The sequence below is a fragment of the Entelurus aequoreus genome, linkage group LG05, assembly GCF_033978785.1.
Source record: "Entelurus aequoreus isolate RoL-2023_Sb linkage group LG05, RoL_Eaeq_v1.1, whole genome shotgun sequence".
Lineage (NCBI taxonomy): Eukaryota > Metazoa > Chordata > Actinopteri > Syngnathiformes > Syngnathidae > Entelurus > Entelurus aequoreus.
The window spans coordinates 22,602,743-22,624,271 of NC_084735.1; the positions used below are offsets into that span (position 1 = coordinate 22,602,743).

The 21,529-nt window shown below is 42.4% G+C and overlaps 1 protein-coding gene across 1 annotated transcript; it reads right to left on the reverse strand.

Annotated features, from left to right (window-relative positions):
- Positions 1-2,533: 2,533 nt before the first annotated feature.
- tcf19l (transcription factor 19 (SC1), like) lies at positions 2,534-19,894 on the reverse strand. Its single transcript, XM_062047404.1, has 6 exons — positions 19,663-19,894; positions 14,574-15,203; positions 10,686-10,855; positions 7,424-7,811; positions 4,352-4,841; positions 2,534-4,262 (listed from the first exon to the last, which is right to left on the reverse strand). The coding sequence occupies exons 2-6, from the start codon at positions 14,845-14,847 to the stop codon at positions 3,935-3,937; spliced, it is 1,650 nt and encodes a 549-aa protein (XP_061903388.1). The 5' UTR covers positions 14,848-15,203; positions 19,663-19,894; the 3' UTR covers positions 2,534-3,934.
- Between the last annotated feature and the right edge of the window lie 1,635 nt (positions 19,895-21,529).

The window sequence follows — 21,529 nt, forward strand, 5'->3', positions numbered from 1 at the left end:
TATTCAGTTGAATATGCTACAAAGACAACATATTTGATGTTCAAACTGGTAAACATTTTTTTGGGCAAATAATCATTAACTTTAGAACACGTGACAAAGAAGTTGGGAAAGGTGGCAATAAATACTGATAAAGTTGAGGAATGCTCATCAAACACTTATTTGGAACATCCCACAGGTGAACAGGCAAATTGGGAACAGGTGGGTGCCATGATTGGGTATAAAAGTAGATTCCATGAAATGCTCAGTCATTCACAAACAAGGATGGGGCGAGGGTCATCACTTTGTCAACAAATGCGTGAGCAACTTGTTGAACAGTTTAAGAAAAACCTTTCTCAACCAGCTATTGCAAGGAATTTAGGGATTTCACCATCTACGGTCCGTAATATCATCAAAGGGTTCAGAGAATCTGGAGAAATCACTGCACGTAAGCAGCTAAGCCCGTGACCTTCCATCCCTCAGGCTGTACTGCATCAACAAGCGACATCAGTGTGTAAAGGATATCACCACATGGGCTCAGGAACCCTTCAGAAACCCACTGTCAGTAACTACAGTTGGTCGCTACATCTGTAAGTGCAAGTTAAAACTCTCCTATGCAAGGCGAAAACCGTTTATCAACAACACCCAGAAACGCCGTCGGCTTCGCTGGGCCCGCTCATCCAAGATGGACTGATACAAAGTGGAAAAGTGTCCTGTGGTCTGTCGAGTCCACATTTCAAATTGTTTTTGGAAACTGTGGACGTCGTGTCCTCCGGACCAAAGAGGAAAAGAACCATCCGGATTGTTATAGGCGCAAAGTTGAAAAGCCAGCATCTGTGATGGTATGGGGGTGTATTAGTGCCCAAGACATGGGTAACTTACACATCTGTGAAGGCGCCATTAATGCTGAAAGGTACATACAGGTTTTGGAGCAACATATGTTGCCATCTAAGCGCCGTTACCATGGACGCCCCTGCTTATTTCAGCAAGACAATGCCAAGCCACGTGTTACATCAACGTGGCTTCATAGTAAAAGAGTACGGGTACTAGACTGGCCTGCCTGTAGTCCAGACCTGTCTCCCATTGAAAATGTGTGGCGCATTATGAAGCCTAAAATACCACAACGGAGACCCCCGGACTGTTGAACAACTTAAGCTGTACATCAAGCAAGAATGGGAAAGAATTCCACCTGAGAAGCTTAAAAAATGTGTCTCCTCAGTTCCCAAACGTTTACTGAGTGTTGTTAAAAGGAAAGGCCATGTAACACAGTGGTGAACATGCCCTTTCCCAACTACTTTGGCACGTGTTGCAGCCATGAAATTCTAAGTTAATTATTTGCAAAAAAAAAAAAAAAGTTTATGAGTTTGAACATCAAATATGTTGTCTTTGTACTGCATTCAATTGAATATGGGTTGAAAAAGGTTTGCAAATCATTGTATTCCTTTAATATTTACATCTAACACAATTTCCCAACTCATATGGAAACGGGGTTTGTATGTAACGATATTCAGACCGAGAAGAAAACACACTGCTCTTCTTAACGAGCAACAGGTCTTGTCACCCTCCCCCTTCTAAAAGCACGCACGGGCATGTGAAATTCTCCAAAAAAAAAAAAAGTGTTTTCCTTTTCCTGTTTTTTGCTCTAATGCGTCACAGGCCTGTTTTCCAAATTACAATTTGATATTAGAGCTCTGTCTGGTGGGACACTTTATTAGGTACACCCGGACAAGACAATTAGGACACTTGTGAAGCACATTTTGGGGCCGAGTTGATGCTTTAGAACAGTGGTCCCCAACCACTGGTCCGGGGACCGGTACCGGTCTGTGAAGCATTCGCTACCGGGCCGGAGAGAAACATAAAATTAATTTATAAAGGACTGCATTTTCTTCAACTTCACTTTGGCCTGTCCCACTAGACCAGGGGTGTCAAACTTGTTTTCATTGAGGGCCACACCGCAGTCATGGCTGCCAATAGAGGTCCGCTTGTAACAGTAAATAGTTAATGAATTTGTCAATAAATTTTAATATTTAAAAAAAATGTACGTAAAAAATCTGTGGATTTGACCAGTTTTTTACAGAAAAAAACTGGCAGCTTAGTTGCCAGACTTTTACTGTAAAATATATTGTGGTATTTTATTATTATTTTTTACAACATATCACTGTAAATAAAAAATACAATACAGCTGTTTAATTTTAGTTTGGCAACTCAGCTGACAGTTTGTTTTACCATAAAATCAGCAACCATGGATAAAATTTTTTTTAAAAAAGGACAGCTCAGTTGACAGAATTTTACTGTAAAAAAACAAACATTGGTCTTTTTTTTTTCAACTTACAGTAATATGCTGTAAAAAAAAACTCCTGAAATTTTACAGTAAAATCTATTGGTCATTTTTATAGTGTACAATTTGATGGATAACTTGCTTCAAAAACATAAGCAGATTTTTAAGTATTTATTTGGATTTTGACCTACAAAGTTAGATAAAATAATTTTTTTTCCACTGTTAAACTTTAAAAAAAAATTAAAAAAAATTAATACCTTTAGTAAGAAAATAAATAAGTAAAGAAAGAAAATAAGGTATTTTATTGACGTTATTTTCAGGCTTTTGCGGGCCATATAAAATGTTGAGTTTGACACCTGTGCACTAGACACACCAATGAGCTTGTTTATAGATGTACAATAAAACTCCTCATAGGAAGTTGCCATTTGTTATAACTTTGTGACATGATACAATGCACATTAATGAACCTATCAAATATAAATGTGACAGATTGTAGCCAAAGGCAGATTTCCATCGGCATTTAATTGCAAAGAAACAAGCCCAGGGCTCCCACTAATTAACTGTTATAGTGAGTTGCATTTTTCACAAGTGGGAAGCCGGTCCCTGAAAATAATGCCTACATTAAACCGGTCCGTGGTGCAAAAAAGGTTGGGGACCACTGCTTTAGAAGGACAGAATGATCTTTGAACAGGTTGGCGAGAAGATGAAGAAAGTGAGATGAATGCTGTGTAATAAGTGAAAAGCAACACTGCCCTCTGGTGGCCCGAAGGCAAATCAAGATTCCGGTTACATTTTGGTTATTTAAACGATTTGATGGCATCTTTGTAAAAAATAAAAATCCATTACAAATCATTTTTGTGTATTTGAATGGACTGTCCTGGTGTAACTCGTTTATTTCTGCCCAGATGAAAGAGTTTAATTCCACCTGGAAGTGGATGCACATTGTCATGCAATACCACTTTGTTCCTCAGGCGGCGGTAGTGCGCTGCGGCAGCGGGAGTCTTCCCTGGAGTTTTGCTGCCCTCTGCCGACAAAGAACGGAACACGGTAGAAAAAGTAGTAAAGCGTCTAATTAATGAGGGACATAACTTTCAACATGAACACAATCTTTGAACGGCGCGGATAAGACGCGCGTTTTCCCGCCACATTCATTAACAAGCGCATAGATTGTTTAACATGTAATTTTATTGCTCGAGTATTAGCTCGCTAAGTATGACTGCAGCTCCACCAACGACCTCGGGGGGGCGCCAAACACGACCGCGAAGACTCGACGGTTGAGGAGATGGCCACTTTATTAGGTACACCCACTGATGAGATTCATTACAAAAAAAGTGAACCTTTAAAAATATATAATATGCAGAATTTTGCTTGTGAATAACTTCAAAACATTAGGGACAGCTAAAACCTGGGCACGCATGGTGTACCTAATGAAGTGACCAGTGAGTCTGAGCGCAGCTGCTTATGAGGCCTCTCGTCTTCATCGCCATGAGGCAAGAACACGCCCATCGCATGAGGTTTAATTACCACTACGGTATTTAGGGGGCCATGTCGATATGAGGACAACGTCACACCTGAAACGTTTGATTCCTCCAAAATGAAAGCGCGAGGAAGCAACAGGAAGTGACGGTCCAGCGCGCTCTTCGGCAGTTAATCGAGGCTTACGTGGAAGCGAAAGAGCCCTCAGCAGCAGCCGCAGTTGAAGTCGGCGCTGGGGTCCCGTAGGAGCTTCTTGCGGTCCACGTGGAGACAGTCGATGTGGTACCAGGCATCGCACACGTCGCACTGGATCCACTGCACCGTGTCCTGCTGGGGCAGCAGGCAGCGGGGAGCCGCGCACGGCTCCACCGCCCCGGACGCCGCCGCCTCTTCCTCGTCCTCGGAAGATGACGACGAGGAGGAGCCCGAGGAGGACGAGGCCGAGGAGGTGGAAGATGAGGACGAGGACGATGGCGAGGGAAGGGAAGGTCGAGGAGGAAGAGGGTGCTTGCGGGGTCGGCCTCGCCGCTTGCTGCGAGCGCACACAGAAAGAGGCGGGACAAATGAGATGATGGATGCTTGGGCGCCCCTCGACGGAGACTCCGTCCACAGGCGTCTTACCTGGGCTGCTGGTGAAACCCGTTGAACGCCGCCCTGCCTCTCGTGGCCGCGCGGATCCGCACAGAGGGCGACGCCAGGTTGTAGTTCTCCCCTCCCACCACCAGGGGGGAGAAAACCGGTGAGCTGTGAGCTCTCCTGCGGCCCCTCTGCGCCGACAGGGCGGGCCGCTGTTGGCAGAAGGCGGCCGAGTTGCCGCGTGCGCCGCTGTGCAGATGTCGCGGCGCCTTTTGCTCTTGTCGGAGCATGGCGGGCTTGGGGAGGAGGTGCTGGTCCAGTCTGCTGTTGGTCATAGCGCCGTGGAAGCTGCCGATGGTCCGGATCCCCACAGGGAAGGGTTTGGACTCCTGCGGCAGCCGCAGCTCACTCTGGCCTTTGGGGTGAAACGGGCGAGGCGGCGGCGGTGAGCCGAGATCTTCCGACTCAGACTTGTAGAGACGCCGCTTCTTCCTACCGCGCGCCCGCTGTCCTTCGTCCTCCGGTCCTGCCAGCACTGTAATAGACACACGTGCTCAATGGCGTTCAAAGTGCGGCCCGGGGGCCTTTTTTTAACGGCCCGTGGCACATTCTAAAAATACTATTAGGAAAAAACACGTAAAGAAGTGAAATAAAAGAGCAAACAAGTGGAATGTAACGAGAAAAAGTTGAAAATGTTGACTGATAAAACAAAGCACAAAAGCTTTTTCTTTAAAATTGTCATTACCGTATTTTTCGGAATATAAGTCACAGTTTTTTTCATAGTTTGGCCGGAGGTGCGACTTATACTCAGGAGCGACTTATGTGTGAAAATATTAACATTACCGTAAAATATCAAATAATATTATTTAGCTCATTCACGTAAGAGACTAGACGTATAAGATTTCATGGGATTTAGCGATTAGGAGTGACAGATTGTTTGATAAACGTATAGCATGTTCTATATGTTATAAGTATTTGAATGACTCTTACCATAATATGTTACGTTAACATACCAGGCACGTTCTCAGTTGGTTATTTATGCCTCATATAACGTACACTTATTCAGCCTGTTGTTCACTATTCTTTATTTATTTTAAATTGCCTTTCAAATGTCTATTCTTGGTGTTGGGTTTTATCAAATACATTTCCCCCAAAATGCGACTTATACTCCAGTGCGACTTATATGTTTTTTTCCTTCTTTATTATGCATTTTCGGCCGGTGCAACTTATACTCCGGAGTGACTTTTAGTCCGAAAAATGCGGTACTCAAAAAATGTGTCAAAATCAATGTTCTGAATTATTGACCTATTGAAGGCTCCAATTCATTTATATTCCACTTTGAAATGTTTTTTTGGGGAACATATTGCATATTTTGTGTGAACTAAGTAAACTAAGATTTCTTTGCCAAAAAGGGCATTAAACAAACAAAAAATAATAAAATAAAATTACAATGGATGGATAGATAGATCTGAAGTCGTGTTGGAGATTTAAGTGTTGAAAAAAAACATTACCGTATTTTCCGGACCATAGGGCACAACGGATTATAAGGCGCACTGCCGATGAGCGGGTCTATTCAGGTCTATATTCATACAAAAGGTGCACCAGATTATAAGGCTCATTAAAAGGGTCGTATTATTTTATTCTTTTTCTAAATGTAAAACACTTCCTTGTGGTCTACATAACATGTAATGGTGGTTGTTTGGTCAAAATGTTGCATGGATGATGTTTTACAGATCATCTTCAAGTCGATTTCTGACAGTCGCTTCAGGATGTGCCGTTTTGTGGGCGATCTTATTTACGTGGCTCACCTTCGGCAGCGTCTACTCCCCGTCATCTTTGTTGTAGCGGTGTAGCGTGCAAGGAGGGGGGTGGAAGAAGTGTCAAAAGATGGAGCTAACTGTTTTAATGACATTCAGACTTTACTTCAATCAATAACGGAGCAGCATCTCCTCATCCGTGGCTCACTAGTGCAACAACAACACAGGAAATGTGTCGCGTGAAAAACTGTCCGACCAGAACTCTCTAATAACTACAGTTCCTTGGGTGAATAATGTAAACTCACTAGACCGGTATGTTTTAGCGCTTTCATGGTGAGTTTACTGACAGATATAAGTAAGAAATTTACACTACTTTGTATTACAAATGGCAACAGTGGAAGATGAATGTCACATAACAGGAAGATAGAGGAAAAAGAAGAAGCTTATCGACTACGGTGTCGGCAAGGCGGACGCACGAACATTTTCAGTACTTATGCAGATCCCAAATACAGATCAGCAGGTACCAGAAGGTAAGAAAAGTTGCTTTTGCATAATATTGCTAAACAAAACGCCAGATAATGTCTAACCTTATACACACACCATAATAATACTCGTATGTTGAAGCACAGTACAATCCATCGAGCAGTGCGGCTTCATAGCTTACCAAACTCGTACTAAAACATTTTGATACATTTTTGAGCGCTGTGTGTAATGTTCTATAATAACAATGGAACATATAACATTTTGGTGTTGATTACTTGAGTCATATTGCAGTCTACACGCATCTCTAATGTGTGACTGCCATCATTTTGCAGTTTACACGTATCTCTTATGTGTGACTGCCATCTACTGGTCACACTTATTACACCATGTACCAAATAAAATAGCTTTGAGGTCGGTAAGCACAACCAAAAATTATTCCAAACATTAGGCGCACCGGGTTGTAAGGCGCATTGTCGAGTTTCCAGAAAATTTAAGTATTTTAAGTGCGCTTTATAGTCCGAAAAATACGGTAATTACTTGGTCCCCGGGACCAAACTATAGGTGGGAGCACTAAACGAAAAAAAACTAAAGATATACATCATAATGGTTTGGCTCCAGCACCCCCGCGACCCCGTAAGGGACAAGCGGTAGAAAATGGATGGATGGATGGGTTTTTAAAATGAAAAATATCAAAATGGCCACCGCATGCTTTGATTTTTTAGTGTGCGTCCCTCAATGGTAAAAGTTTGGACACCCCTGGTCCAAAATATCATTTTCATTGTGTGTGCTTAGAGGAATATTTGTAAGATATGCTGTGATATTCCTAAAATGGCCGTAAGAAAGTTGTGGTCAAAGTGAAGCACTTAACGAGTCTTACCTTTTCTGTTCCTGGGCTCGTCCGAGCTGTCGTCCTCCAGCAAGACCGTGTGAGCAGACTTCCTGCGGCTCCTGGAGGCCGCCGGGAGGGCCTTGGAGGCGAGCGAGGGGGCGGTGGAGAAGGGAGGCGGCGTGGAAGAGTGCAGCAAAGGGGAGGGGCCTGCCCTTAGCGGCGGGAGCGGCGGCGAGGAGGAGGAGCCCGGGTCGGAGGCGGTGCCCTCGTGGCTGTGGCTCCTCTGGAAGGTCCACGCGCTACCCTTCATCTTGCTGAGGCTGCCGATGGAGTTGAGGATGACGGTGGCCCGGTTGATGGACTCCACGGCGGGCGCCGCCTTGCGGTCCGGGTTGGTTCGGATTCGGTTCTGCAAGTCGGAGGAAAAGGTTCCCGCCTAAATAAAAAAAGAACAAAAATGAATACCATAAAGTGCTGAGAAGAAATTGTAGTTGCAGATGTCCGATAATGGCTTTTTTGCCAATATCCGATATTGTCTAACTCTTAATTATCGATACCGATATATACAGTCGTGGAATTATCACATTATTATGCCTAATTTTGTTGTGATGCCCCGCTGGATGCATTAAACAATGTAACAAAGTTTTCCAAAATAAATCAACTCAAGTTATGGAAAAAAATGCCAACATGGCACTGCCATATTTATTATTGAAGTCACAAAGTGCATTATTTTTTTTAACATGCCTCAAAACAGCAGCTTGGAATTTGGGACTTGCTCTCCCTGAGAGAGCATGAGGAGGTTGAGGTGGGCGAGGTTGAGTGAGGGGGTTGGGGGTTAGGGGGTATATATTGTAGCGTCCCGGAAGAGTTAGTGCTGCAAGGGGTTCTGGGTATTTGTTCTGTTGTGTTACGGTGCGGATGTTCTCCCAAAACGTGTTTGTCATTCTTGTTTGGTGTGGGTTAACAGTGTGGCGCATATTTGTAACAGTGTTAAAGTTGTTTATACAGCAACCCTCAGTGTGACCTGTATGGCTGTTGACCAAGTATGCATTGCATTCACTTGTGTGTGTGAAAAGCCGTAGATATTATGTGACTGGGCTGGCACGTAAAGGCAGTGCCTTTAAGGTTTATTGGCGCTCTGTACTTCTCCCTACATCCGTGTACACAGCGGCGTTTTAAACAGTCATAAATTTTACTTTTTGAAACAGATACCGATAATTTTAAAACCGATACCGATAATTTCCGATATTACATTTTAAAGCATTTATCGGCCGATAATATCGGACATCTCTAATTAGAAGTCAAGTTTGTTTGATTAATCGAATAATCAGACAAAACACACTTTATAGCCTCAATGCGTGTTTTAGTTTAAATTAAAAAAAATTGGCTTGTCATAACCTTTTTTTTTCTAATAAATGCACATAAACGTTGAAAAAAAGACTTTTAACATGTGTGCACACTGCTGGGCAATATAAGTGTTTTATATTGGTCGATATTAGTAATTTATATTTTCATGGCCTATAGAAAATAGGGACCAAGACAAAAAAATATGGGAAATGTATTTCAAATGTAACGTTCCTGTTATTATAATCCCCTCAGCTATCAAGGCGGAAAGGAAAGGACATGTCAACAAAAGCATGGAAAACAATCAGCATAAACAAAATTATAAAATCACATTGAAGACTTAACAATAAAGGTGCAAAAATAAGGAATATTGCCTAATAAAGTGTAGCAAAATAGTGGAAAATGTGAAAATGTAAACAGAGAAACCTGAGTTTTCTGCAGGTTTAGTGCCACAAAGTTACAGCTGTGCTCTGAAGGGTGAGCGCGGCTAAGGTGGTCTGGTATTACCGGTCTTGGTGGGGACGAGCGCCTTGCATCATTTAAAGTACCAATGATTGTCACACACACACTAGGTGTGGCAAAATTATTCTCTGCATTTGACCCATCACCCTTGATCACCCCCTGGGAGGCGAGGGGCGCAGTGAGCAGCAGCGGTGGCCGTGCCCGGGAATAATTTTTGGTGATTTAACCCCCAATTCCAACCCTTGATGCTGAGTGTCAAGCAGGGAGGTTTACCGACCACATTGGTCTAACTACGTTCTGTTTTTTTAAAAATCTAGATAAAAACTGCCATACTGTCGAGGTGACTTTTCCGCTTTTATCCACAATTTATTTGCTCTCTGCAGCACTCTTTTCTACTTTCTCTTCTCACTCCATGCAAAGAATCAACCGCGAGACAAGATGGCGCAACCAAACGTGATAGTTAATACGGTGACCTGATTGGCTGTTAGCGTGTCACTCCCACTGATAAATCTCACTGCGATGCTCGGTTAATAGAGAGCTAGTGCCTTTGTTCATGCAACCAAACCTGCTTTGTAACTTCCGCTTTCTTCCGAGGAAGGAGAAAAAAAATGTATAGATAATGCTTTTTTTTTTTAATATCAATTACATGTCTATCGCGAAATATATTGATATCATTTAATCACCCAGTCCTATGTGTGCATTAATAATAACTAGAAAATTTCTGCGGAAATTTGGATGGGCCGGCTATCTGTGCCCTGGACCTGAAACCGCCGTACTTACTCCAATGGCCATCCAGCCAAAACCAAACAGTGGACGTCAAAACTTTTTAGCCAGGGTTAAAGTAGACAAGTGTCTGAACAAAATTAGACGTTAAGCACAGAGCTACGTGAAAGAATGGCTGAGCTATAAGAGGAATCTCACAGGTGTGCTGGAAATATTCGTCATTCTAAAGGTGCGTTCCCATTCAATTGGCCCATGTTTTTGTTTATTTGTGAATAGCGTCGCCATGGTAACTTGAAATGTTCCCAATTTAAAATACGCCCATTGGCACGAACGAGACCTGTCCGACGGTATAACATATGTGGGGGTTCGTCTCATATTAAACAAAAGGTGTTTTAGTTTGTTCGTGAATAGCGTTTCCATGTTAACACGAATTGTTCCCAATTTAGATTTCTGCCATGGGCGCGGACGAGACCTTTCCAACGGTATATTATATGTGGGGTACGTAGGCCGGTTTGTCTCATAGTGGCGGTAACAGAAATGTGTTGAAACTATAATAAGATGAAGAATAAAGTTTGAAGTTTAAGCAAAAACAATATGAGCAGGCCCATAATTAAGCTCATGCTCTCATGTGCGCTCTATTGCAGAAATTATGTCTTTTTTTACAGTCCAGGACCTTTGTTCGCTACACTTAAACGATTAATCAAAGCAACAGGCTATCAAAGCTTTTTTCCCCCAATCAAATTAATCGATTGATCGTTGCAGCATGAGTGGGACAACTCGCCTTTGGAATGGTGATGGCGTCAAAGTCCAACGGGCGAACTTTGACCTTCTGGAAGAGGAAGTAGAACTCGGAGCTACCGGGAGGCGAGTGTCCACCGAACGTCAGCGCGTCGCCGTCCGAGAGCTCCCATTGGATGCCGGGCCGGAGGCGGACCTCGTTGACCCAGGTGCCTAGGGAAGGCAGAATTGTGGAGGGCGGAGCCAGTGTGAAGGACATGTCAATTTGTTTCACTTCTTTTTACACTTGCATGACAGTTAAACCTCAAACTTCCCCTGTACTAAACAAGTATTTATGTTTATGTTATTTACAGAGATGCCTCGATTCTGACTTTAGGATTAGATCAGCGGGGGATGATATTTGGCTTTTTTAACTGACCCAGTTTTTACATTTTAAAATTGTACTCCGGTCAAAGATTCCTTTAAAAGAGATGCACCATCAGGAAGAAACAATTACATTTCCATATTCCTTGTTACACACATGCCGGAGTTGCATGAATTCCAGAAGGGTGCGTGTCTTGCCAGAAACCCGGCTTGAATTTGAGAGCGAGCTGCAACAAAGACGTCGACAATCCACGGTGCGAAGCCGCTTCTAAAATACTAATCCTCACCACCATAGCGGAAAATAAACTATAATTTTCTTCCAAGTATCATTATTACTGCAGGACTAGAGGAAAAGGAATGGCTCAGCATGCCAGACAGAGACACAGACAGACAGAGACACAGACAGAGACAGAGATACACACAAAGACACAGAGACAGAGACACACACAAAGACACAGACAGACAGAGACACAGACAGACAGAGACACAGACAGAGACAGAGACAGAGACACACACAAAGACACAGACAGACAGAGACACAGAGAGAGACACAGACAGAGAGAGACACAGACAGACAGAGAGACAGACAGACAGAGACACAGACAGACAGAGACACAGACAGACAGAGACACAGACAGAGACAGAGACATAGACAGACAGAGACATAGACAGACAGAGACACAGACAGAGACACAGACAGAGACACAGACAGACAGAGAGACAGACAGACAGACACAGACAGACAGAGACACAGACAGACAGAGAGACAGACAGAGAGACACAGACAGACAGAGACACAGACAGACAGACAGACAGAGACACAGACACAGACCGACGCTCACCACTGAAGCTTCAATGTAAAGTAAGGGTGATCGATCCAGATGTCGATGCTATCGATACCTGATGTAGTATCAATAAATAATACTAAAGTGACTAGATCTGTAATTTTTCTTCTTTTTGTTATTACAAAATCATTTTTGGTGGGTTTTGTTATAGCTTACAAACTCAGGGAGTAACAGAAATATACAGATACAGCAAGGCTTTGAGGGACAAAACCAAATGATTTAACATGGGAGCCAATTTGATGGATTGCCCACCGATCGGTAAGAATCGTTTTTCATGTAAAAGTATGTGATTGTCATTGCCGATTAATTAATCTTATTGCCGATCACAAACGCAGATCCCCTCTGGCTAATTATGTATTTCTTTTTAGTGCCACGGCTGACAAGCAGCTAATGTGTGTTTCTACACAATGTGGAGCCGCTCCTTTAGGCTAATAATAATCACTTCCATTACGGCAAATGAACTGCAATTCTATGCATCTTAAGTAGGGATGTACAGTATATCGTTAAGATTTTATCGATAAGATACCTTTATCGATACCGGTATTTATCGGTACTCTTATCAGTACTATATATAATTTGTGGAAATGAAGACATGAAAAAATGCATTTTAATTCGCATTTATATCAGCTCAAGAAGTTGAACACCTTCAACATGGTGTACTGTAACATCTCAGAGCAGCTGTTTTTTTTTTTTGTCTTAGAGAACAGAGAACACAAATTGTACATGATATATCATATCAGATGTGTCATATAAATCAATACAATCAATTAGCATGTTATGTGGGTGTGCATTTTGTAACAACAGGAATGGTTATTTGTGTTGCACACATACGTATTTGTGACGGACCGGAACTTATATTGGGTGTTGCACCACCGACGTGTATGTGTGTGTTATATAAATTAAAAGCCTCAGTGAGCAAATGTAATGCTCGATCGTCCAATTTGTAGTCAAGAGACAGAAATAACTGAAACACATTTAAGAAAAATTGTGAAATGAAGTGACGTCAGGCAGCAACCAGAAACCTGTCAGTCACAGATATATGTTGATAAGATATATGTTGCTTCACAGCAACCTTATGGAATATTTTATTACCTACATTTTTGAGTGGATTTATATTGGCCTGTACATTAATGAATCGCTAGGAGGGCGGCTGATAAAACGCAGTCGTGACTCGTCATGAGTAAATGGGTTATACTTGTATAGCACTTCTCTACCTTCAAGGTACTCAAAGCGTTTTGACACTATTTCCACATTCACACACACACACGTTCACACACTGATGGCGGGAGCTGCCATGCAAGGCCCTAACCACGACCCATTAGGAGCAAGGGTGAAGTGTCTTGCTCAAGGACACAACGGACGTGACGAGGTTGATAGTAGGTGGGGATCGAACCAGGAACCCTCAGGTTGCTGGCACGGCCACTCTCCCAACTGCGCCACGCCATCCCCAAAGTGTAAAGAGCGTTCACTTCAAACTGACATAGCGTGCGTGACTGAGGAACTTTTGAGGAGGAAATATTGTGTTACAAACTTTTTGTGGTGTTGCTTCCTTATTTGTCATTATTCCAAACTGATTTCAATGCGTAGCAGCGGCAGCTTAACTGAATGTGACAGCATGTCATAATAATGTTGGTCAGCTGGAACGGTAAATACTATAATAATCTTCACAGTCCTCATGGACCGACCTAATTAGGAACCGGTACCCAAAAAATGCCGGTATTCGGTATACATCCCTATCCATCCATCCATTTTCTACCACTTATTCCCTTCGGGGTCGCGGGGGGCGCTGGAGCCTATCTCAGCTACAATCGGGCGGAAGGCGGGGTACACCCTGGACAAGTCGCCACCTCATTGCAGCCCTAATCTTACGTATTATTATCAATGGAGGAAAACTAAACATGTTACACAGAGAAAGAGAATAAAGAACTATTTAACAACATGTTACACAGAGAAAGAGAATAAATAACTATTTAACATAGTGTTGATTTTGTAAAATTATTAATAACCCTCACCATAATTAAATAAAAAATTGTACAGTTAATACAGGTAATTGTTAGTTTTTTTGTTTAGTTGTCGTGAACTAACCACTTTATTTTGTAAAAAAAAAAAATTCTATGTAGCATTTAATACCACAAATGTCTTCTGATTTAGAGTAATATGAGCTAATTATACATTTAATAGGATAAGCTTTATAAAAAGGTGTTTTTGTGTGTACTTCAGTTACTTGCTATAAAACATTTTGGCTTCTCTAATCTATTGTCAAAGTTTTAAATCGGGACTCGAGATCGGATCGGGTCTGAGGGCAAAAATGTCGATCTGGACATCCTTAGATGTTTACGTCCGAAAGGAAAACTTAAAATGTGACAAATCGGAGGTCAACCATGGACTGGACTTTCGCTGATGTGTTGGACTTTCACAATATTATGTCAGACCCACTCGACATCCATTGCTTTCGGTCTCCCCTAGAGGGGGGGGGGGGTTACCCACATATGCGGTCCTCTCCAAGGTTTCTCATAGTCATTCACATTGACGTCCCACTGGGGTGAGTTTTCCTTGCCCGTATGTGGGCTCTGTACCGAGGATGTCGTTGTGGCTTGTACAGCCCTTTGAGACACTTGTGATTTAGGGCTATATAAATAAACACTGATTGATTGAAGAAATTGGGGAAAATAGAGGATGGTAGCAATTTAGCTCCATCATGTTTGAAGAGCGACATGTCTCACCGTGACTGCTCCTGTCCTTGATGTGGACCCTCCATCCCTCCTCCTGGGACACGGCCTCGCCCCCGCACGCCTCCCGCTCGGCATGCAGCTCGGCATGGATGCGGGACACCGTCGACGAGTCCAGCGTGACATCGCACAGCTCGGCCGCTCGGCCCAGGCGGAACACGGAGTGGCCGAGCGCTGGCCGGAAGGTGTAGAGGTCCCGCGCAGAGTCCTCCGCCGAAGAAGAACCGATGCGGAGCAGCTGGAAGCAAGGCTGCACCCCCGAGAGCATGACTGACAGAACTTGAAGCCCCCGGGCCCCCAGCCCTCCCTACGCTACAGCAGGCTGTGATGCATTCAGGGAGTCGCTCTGGTCGTGGGAAATAATTTCGTGGAAGGCATCTGCTATAGAGGGCGTCGTCAACCTCGCTAGACAGGATCCTGGAGGTCAGGGGTGCGTGGTGCACAGGCACTGGCCAACAGGTGTTAGCATTAGCGTTTGAGAGAGCGAAGACATAAATAAATAACTGATCGAAGGTTCTCCAGCAGGGGACTTGGGAGTCCAGAGGCTTGCAGGTGTGTTGCCTCCCTCTAAAAAGAGTAGTTTTTCCTTAATAATTCATCATCTGTGTTCCTTTTGGGTCTCATCTGGAAGAAAAACAAGATAAACACCCATTAGGCACACACATAAGTGTTCCAAATAACACTACTTCTGCTCGGACTGGGCCATAAAACGATATATAAATATACATCGCGATAGACACGTGATCGATATAACCAAAAAATGTGTTCAATAAAACGTTTGATATGAAAACAGAAGTTGCGAAGCAAGGTTGGTTGCATGATCAAAGGCACTCGCTCTCTGGTAACCGAGCAACAAAGGAAGTGATCACTGATCAGTGGGAGGAACAAACTAACAGCCAATCAGGTAACAGTATTAACTATCATGTTTGGCTGTACCATCTTGTCATCTCGCGGTTGTTTCTTTGCAAGGAGGGAGAAGAGCAAGTAAAAATGAAGAAATTGTGGCTAAAACAGGAAAAGTCACTTTGACAGTATGCCGAATTTTTGATTTTAGTTATTTTTCTAAACGGACCGTAGTCAGACCAAGGTCTGTAAATGACGCAAGGCGCTCGTCCCTGCCAAGACCACACCACCTCAGCCGTGCTCACCCTTTAGAGCACAGCTGTTCTTCCCTGGGCCTAAACCTGCAGAAAAGTTTTTCTCAGGTTTCTGTTTACATTTTCACACTATTTTGTTACACTTTATTGGGCATTTCTTACATATTCCTTAGTTTGAAAGCTATTGTTAAGCGTTCCATGTGATTTTCAAAATTTGGTTTACACTGATTGAATGTGTTCCATGGTTATGTTGACATTTACTTTCGCCTTGACAGCTGAGGAAGGTTACATTTGAAATAATTTATATCGAGAGGTCATCAAAAATATCAATAATTATCAATGTTGACTGCACAATACGAAGGTCCTGACTAGGGATGTCCGATAATATCGGACTGCCGATATCATCGGCCGATAAATGCTTTAAAATGTAATATCGGAAATTATCGGTATCGGTTTCAAAAAGTAAAATTCATGACTTTTTAAAAAACGCCCGTAGGTGGAAGTACAGAGCGCCAATAAACCTTAAAGGCGCTTCCTTTGCGTGCCGGCCCAGTCACATAATATCTATGGCTTTTCACACACACAAGTGAATGCAAATCATACTTGGTCAACAGCCATACAGGTCAACAGCCATACAGGTCACACTGAGGGTGGCGGTATAAACAACTTTAACACTGTTACAAATATGCGCCACGCTGTGAACCCACACCAAACAAGAATGACAAACACATTTCGGGAGAACATCCGCACCGTAACACAACAGAACAAATACCCAGAACCCCTTGCAGCACTAACCCCCCCAACCCAACCTCCTCGTGCTCTTTCAGGGAGAGCATGTCCCAAATTCCAAGCTGCTGTTGTGAGGCATGTTAAAAAAAAATCATGCACTTTGTGACTTCAATAATAAATATGGCAGTGCCATGTTGGCATTTTCTTCCATAACTTGAGTTGAATTATTTTGGAAAACCTTGTTACATTGTTTAATGCATCCAGCGGGGCATCACAACAAAATTAAGCATAATAATGTGTTAATTCCACGGCTGTATGTATCGGTATCGGTTGATATCGAAATCGGTAATTAAGAGTTGGACAATATCGGAATATCGGCAAAAAAGCCATTATCGGACATCTCTACTTGTGAATTTGTGGTAGAAACTTACTGTATAAAAGTCATGACTTCCTTCCTCATGCTACGATTGTCCAGACATTTTTTATGGGGGTTATGGAAAAAATCTCCCCGCATGCATCAAGAGTGCCCGCCGAAGCAACATTTCACGATGCCTAATTTCGCTTCACTTTCCTTTTAGTTGACGCACTACCATCAGAAAAGCCAGCGGTGAGTTCGAGAAGCATTGTCCATCCATCCATTTTCTACCGCTTGTCCCTTTTGGGGTTGCTGGAGCCTATCTCAGCTGCATTCGGGCGGAAGGCGGGGTACACCCTGGACAAGTCGCCACCTCATCACAGGGCCAACACAGATAGACAGGCAACATTCACACTTACACACTAGGGACCATTTAGTGTTGCCAATCAAACTATCCCCAGGTGCATGTCTTTGGAGGTTGGAGAAAGCCGGAGTACCCGGAGGGAACATGCAAACTCCACACAGAAAGATCCAGGGATTGAACCCAGGACTACTCAGGACCTTTGTATTGTGAGGCACATGCACTAACCCCTGTACCACCGTGCTGCCCTCGGGAAGCATTGTGAAGGTGTTAATTCCACGACTGTATATATTGGTATCGGTAATTAATCCAATCCAATCCACTTTATTTATATAGCACATTTACACAACAAGAATGTTTCCAAAGTGCTGCACAGCCATGTTAAAAACAATATTAAAACAAAATTAAAAACAATATTAAAAACAATATTAAAAACAATATTATGCTACACCAATGACTGAAAAAAACAAAGAATAAATGAATAGAAAACCAATACAGAAACAATATAAAAAATAAATATGATTAAAAACGATCTTAAAGGGTAAAACCAATTAAAACAGTAAAATAGACATCAAAATTTATAAAAAAAAAAAAACACAGAGAACAGAGGACAGAAGACCACACAACTCACGTAGTGTTAAAAGCCAAAGAATAAAAGTGGGTCTTAAGACGAGACTTAAAACAATCCACTGTGGAAGCAGTGTTAATTAAGAGTTGGACAATATTGGAATATCGGATATCGGCAATAAAGCCATTATCGGACATCTCTAATAATGATCAATGTTGACTGCACAATACGAAGGTCCTGAGTTCGGGATCTTTCTGTGTGGAGTTTGCATGTTCTCCCCGTGACTGCGTGGGTTCCCTCCGGGTACTCCGGCTTCCTCCCACCTCCAAAGACATGCACCTGGGGATAGGTTGATTGGCAACACTAAATTGGCCCTAGTGTGTGAATGTGAGTGTTGTCTGTCTATCTGTGTTGGCACTGCGATTAGGTGGCGACTTGTCCAGGGGGTACCCCGCCTTACGCCCGAATGCAGCTGAGATAGGCTCCAGCACCCCCCGCGACCCCAAAAAGGGACAAGCGGTAGAAAATGGATGGATGGACTAATACAAAACACATGAGACAGTTTTCAGCCATATCACCCAACCTTAAGTTTTGCATGTTTATATTTTAAGAAAGCAGCAACAATTTAACCCTGGAACGGATTATACCGTATTTTTCGGACTATACGTCGCAGTTTTTTTCATAGTTTGGCCGGGGGTGTGACTTATACTCAGGAGCGACTTGTGTGTGAAATTATTAACACATTAGCGTAAAATATCAAATAATATTATTTAGCTCATTCACGTAAGAGACTAGACGTATAAGATTTCATGGGATTTATCGATTAGGAGTGACAGATTGTTTGGTAAACGTATAGCATGTTCTATATGTTATAGTTATTTGAATGACTCTTACCATAATATGTTACGTTAACATACCAGGCACGTTCTCAGTTGGTTATTTATGCCTCATATAACGTACACTTATTCAGCCTGTTGTTCACTATTCTTTATTTTAAATTGCCTTTCAAATGTCTATTCTTGGTGTTGGGTTTTATCAAATACATTTACCAAAAAATGCGATTTATACTCCAGTGGGACTTATATGTTTTTTTCCTTCTTTATTATGCATTTTCGGCCGGAGCGACTTATACTCCGAAAAATACGGTACTTAGTTCCATTATTTCCTATGGGGAATATTGTTTATACATTAATTTGCCGAAATGTGTTTCCTCCGCCGGGTGGCGGGGCTCTCCCTTAGAGATAGGGTGAGAAGCTCTGCCATCCGGGAGGAGCTCAAAGTAAAGCCACTGCTCCTCCACATGGAGAGGAGACAGATAAGGTGGTTCGGGCTTCACCCGAACGCCTCCCTAGGGAGGTGTTTAGGGCACGTCCGACCGTTAGGAAGCCATGAGGAAGACCCAGGACACGTTGGGAAGACTATATCTCCTGGCTGGCCTGGGAAAGCTTTGGGATCCCCCTGGGAAGAGCTGGACAAAGTGGCTGGGGAGAGGGAAGTCTGGGCTTCCCTGCTTAGGCTGCTGCCCCCGCGACCCGACCTCGGATAGGCGGAAGAAGATAGAATGATGGCATTAATTTGCAAAAAATTGTGTTTATTAAAATTATAACCTGCTCACCCAAGACATTTACATTAAAAAAAACATGTGATGTGTTTAAAGGTGACAACGCGGTGATAGAAATGTAAATATCACAGTTGACGCGTTAAGCTGTCACTTTTAAGGGCCAGCATGCCGAGCACCGACAAGCTGCAATAAAGGACACTAAAGCTTCCGGAAACGCAAGAAGTAGGTCACATTTGTTGGAATACTTCTTAATCACCTGGCAAACTTTGACCATTTATACTTTTCCGAGTGTTTTGACCGGATGGGCGTAAATAAAGTCAGCCATCGTCTAGCTAGTAGCCCTAACACGACAACAAGCTAGCTGACGTCGCTTCCTCGCGGAACACACCACCGTCGAAAAAATGACACTTACGGCAACAAAGTCATTTTGACCGGCTTCTCTCCTCCACGACGAGCGTCGAGCTGCGGGGGAAGTTGTTGTTTTTGTCGTTTAATCGAACCCCTTTCGTCGGTGTTTGGACAAAGTCGTTGGCTTTCTTTCCTCCCGGGAGGAAGTGCTTTGAAATTTGGCGCGTCCGGCCACCAGCTTCCTTGCGCTTTCAGTGACGTCATATCCGGCTCCTCCCCGATTGGCTGGCGGCCAGGGCGCCTTTAGTAAGAACACGCCCCCTCAAGAGCTACTTATTACACGGATAGTACACAAGTATCAATGATTGTCACACACACACTCGGTGTGGCGGAATTATTGTAAGATCATTAAAGTATTTTGTGATTTTTGTGTTGGTTTTTTTTGTTTGTTTGTTTTTTTAATTAAATCAACATAAAAAACACAAGATACACTTACAATTAGTGCACCAACCCAAAAAACCTCCCTCATTCACACTCATTCACACAAAAGGGTGTTTTTTTTCTGTTATTAATATCCTGGTTCCTACATTATATATCAATATATATCAATACAGTCTGCAAGGGATACAGTCCGTAAGCACACATGATTGTGCGTGCTGCTGGTCCACTAATAGTACTAACCTTTAACAGTTAATTTTACTCATTTTCATTAATTACTAGTTTTTATGTAACTGTTTTTATATTGTTTTACTTTCTTTTTTATTCAAGAAAATGTTTTTAATTTATTTATCTTATTTTATTTTTTTTAAAAGGACCTTATCTTCACCATACCTGGTTGTCCAAATTAGGCATAATAATGTGTTAATTCCACGACTGTATATATCGGTATCGGTAATTAAGAGTTGGACAATATCGGAATATCGGATATCGGCAAAAAAGCCATTATCGGGCATCCCTACAATTTAGGCATTTTTCGCGTTAAAAATGCTTAATATAGGCCAAAAATAATAGTGTGCTTTAAAAATTTAAGCAATGCACAATGTGGCAAGGGACAACATACCATCTACCATGAGTTGATTAACGTGGACCCCGACTTAAACAAGTTGAAAAACTTATTCGGGTGTTACCATTTAGTGGTCAATTGGTCAAGGGTTGGAATTGGGGGTTAAATCACCAAAATGATTCCCAGGCGCGGCCACCACTGCTGCTCACAGCTCCCCTCACCTCCCAGGGAGTGAACAAGGGGATGGATCAAATGCAGAGGACAACTTTCACCACACCTAGTGTGTGTGTGACAATCATTGGTACTTTAACTTAACTTTAACTTAACTTAGTGGTCAATTGTACGGAATGTGTACTGTACTGTGCAATCTACAAATAAAAGTTTCAATCAATCAATCAAAAAGACAGTATTCATGAATAAATAATTAATCATTATTAAATAATAGTGAATAATGCTGTATAATAGACTGTATTTATATTACTCACATGTGAATAATGCTGTATAATAGACTGTATTTATGTTATTCACTTGTGAATAATGCTGTATAATAGACTGTATTTATGTTATTCACATGTGAATAATGCTGTATAATAGACTGTATTTATATTATTCACATGTGAATAATGCTGTATAATAGACTGTATTTATGTAATTCACATGTGAATAATGCTGTATAATAGACTGTATTTATGTTATTCATGTGTGAATAATGCTGTATAATAAACTGTTTTTTTATTATTCACATGTGAATAATGCTGTATTATAGACTGTATTTATGTTATTCACATGTGAATAATGCTGTATAATAGACTGTATTTATATTATTCACATCCATCCATCCATCCATCCATCTTCAACCGCTTATCCGGAATCGGGTCGCGGGGACAGCAGCTCCAGCAAAGACCCCCAGACTTCCCTCTCCAGAGCA

Coding starts and splice junctions, on each gene's coding strand:
- tcf19l (XM_062047404.1), bottom strand. CDS start 14,847: ATGCTCTCGGGGGTGCAGCCTTGCTTCCAGCTGCTCCGCATCGGTTCT. Junction 10,856..14,573: donor CAAGGACAGGAGCAGTCACG/GTGAGACATGTC, acceptor TGCCTTCCCTAG/GCACCTGGGTCAACGAGGTC. Junction 4,842..7,423: donor CGAGCCCAGGAACAGAAAAG/GTAAGACTCGTT, acceptor TGTCTATTACAG/TGCTGGCAGGACCGGAGGAC.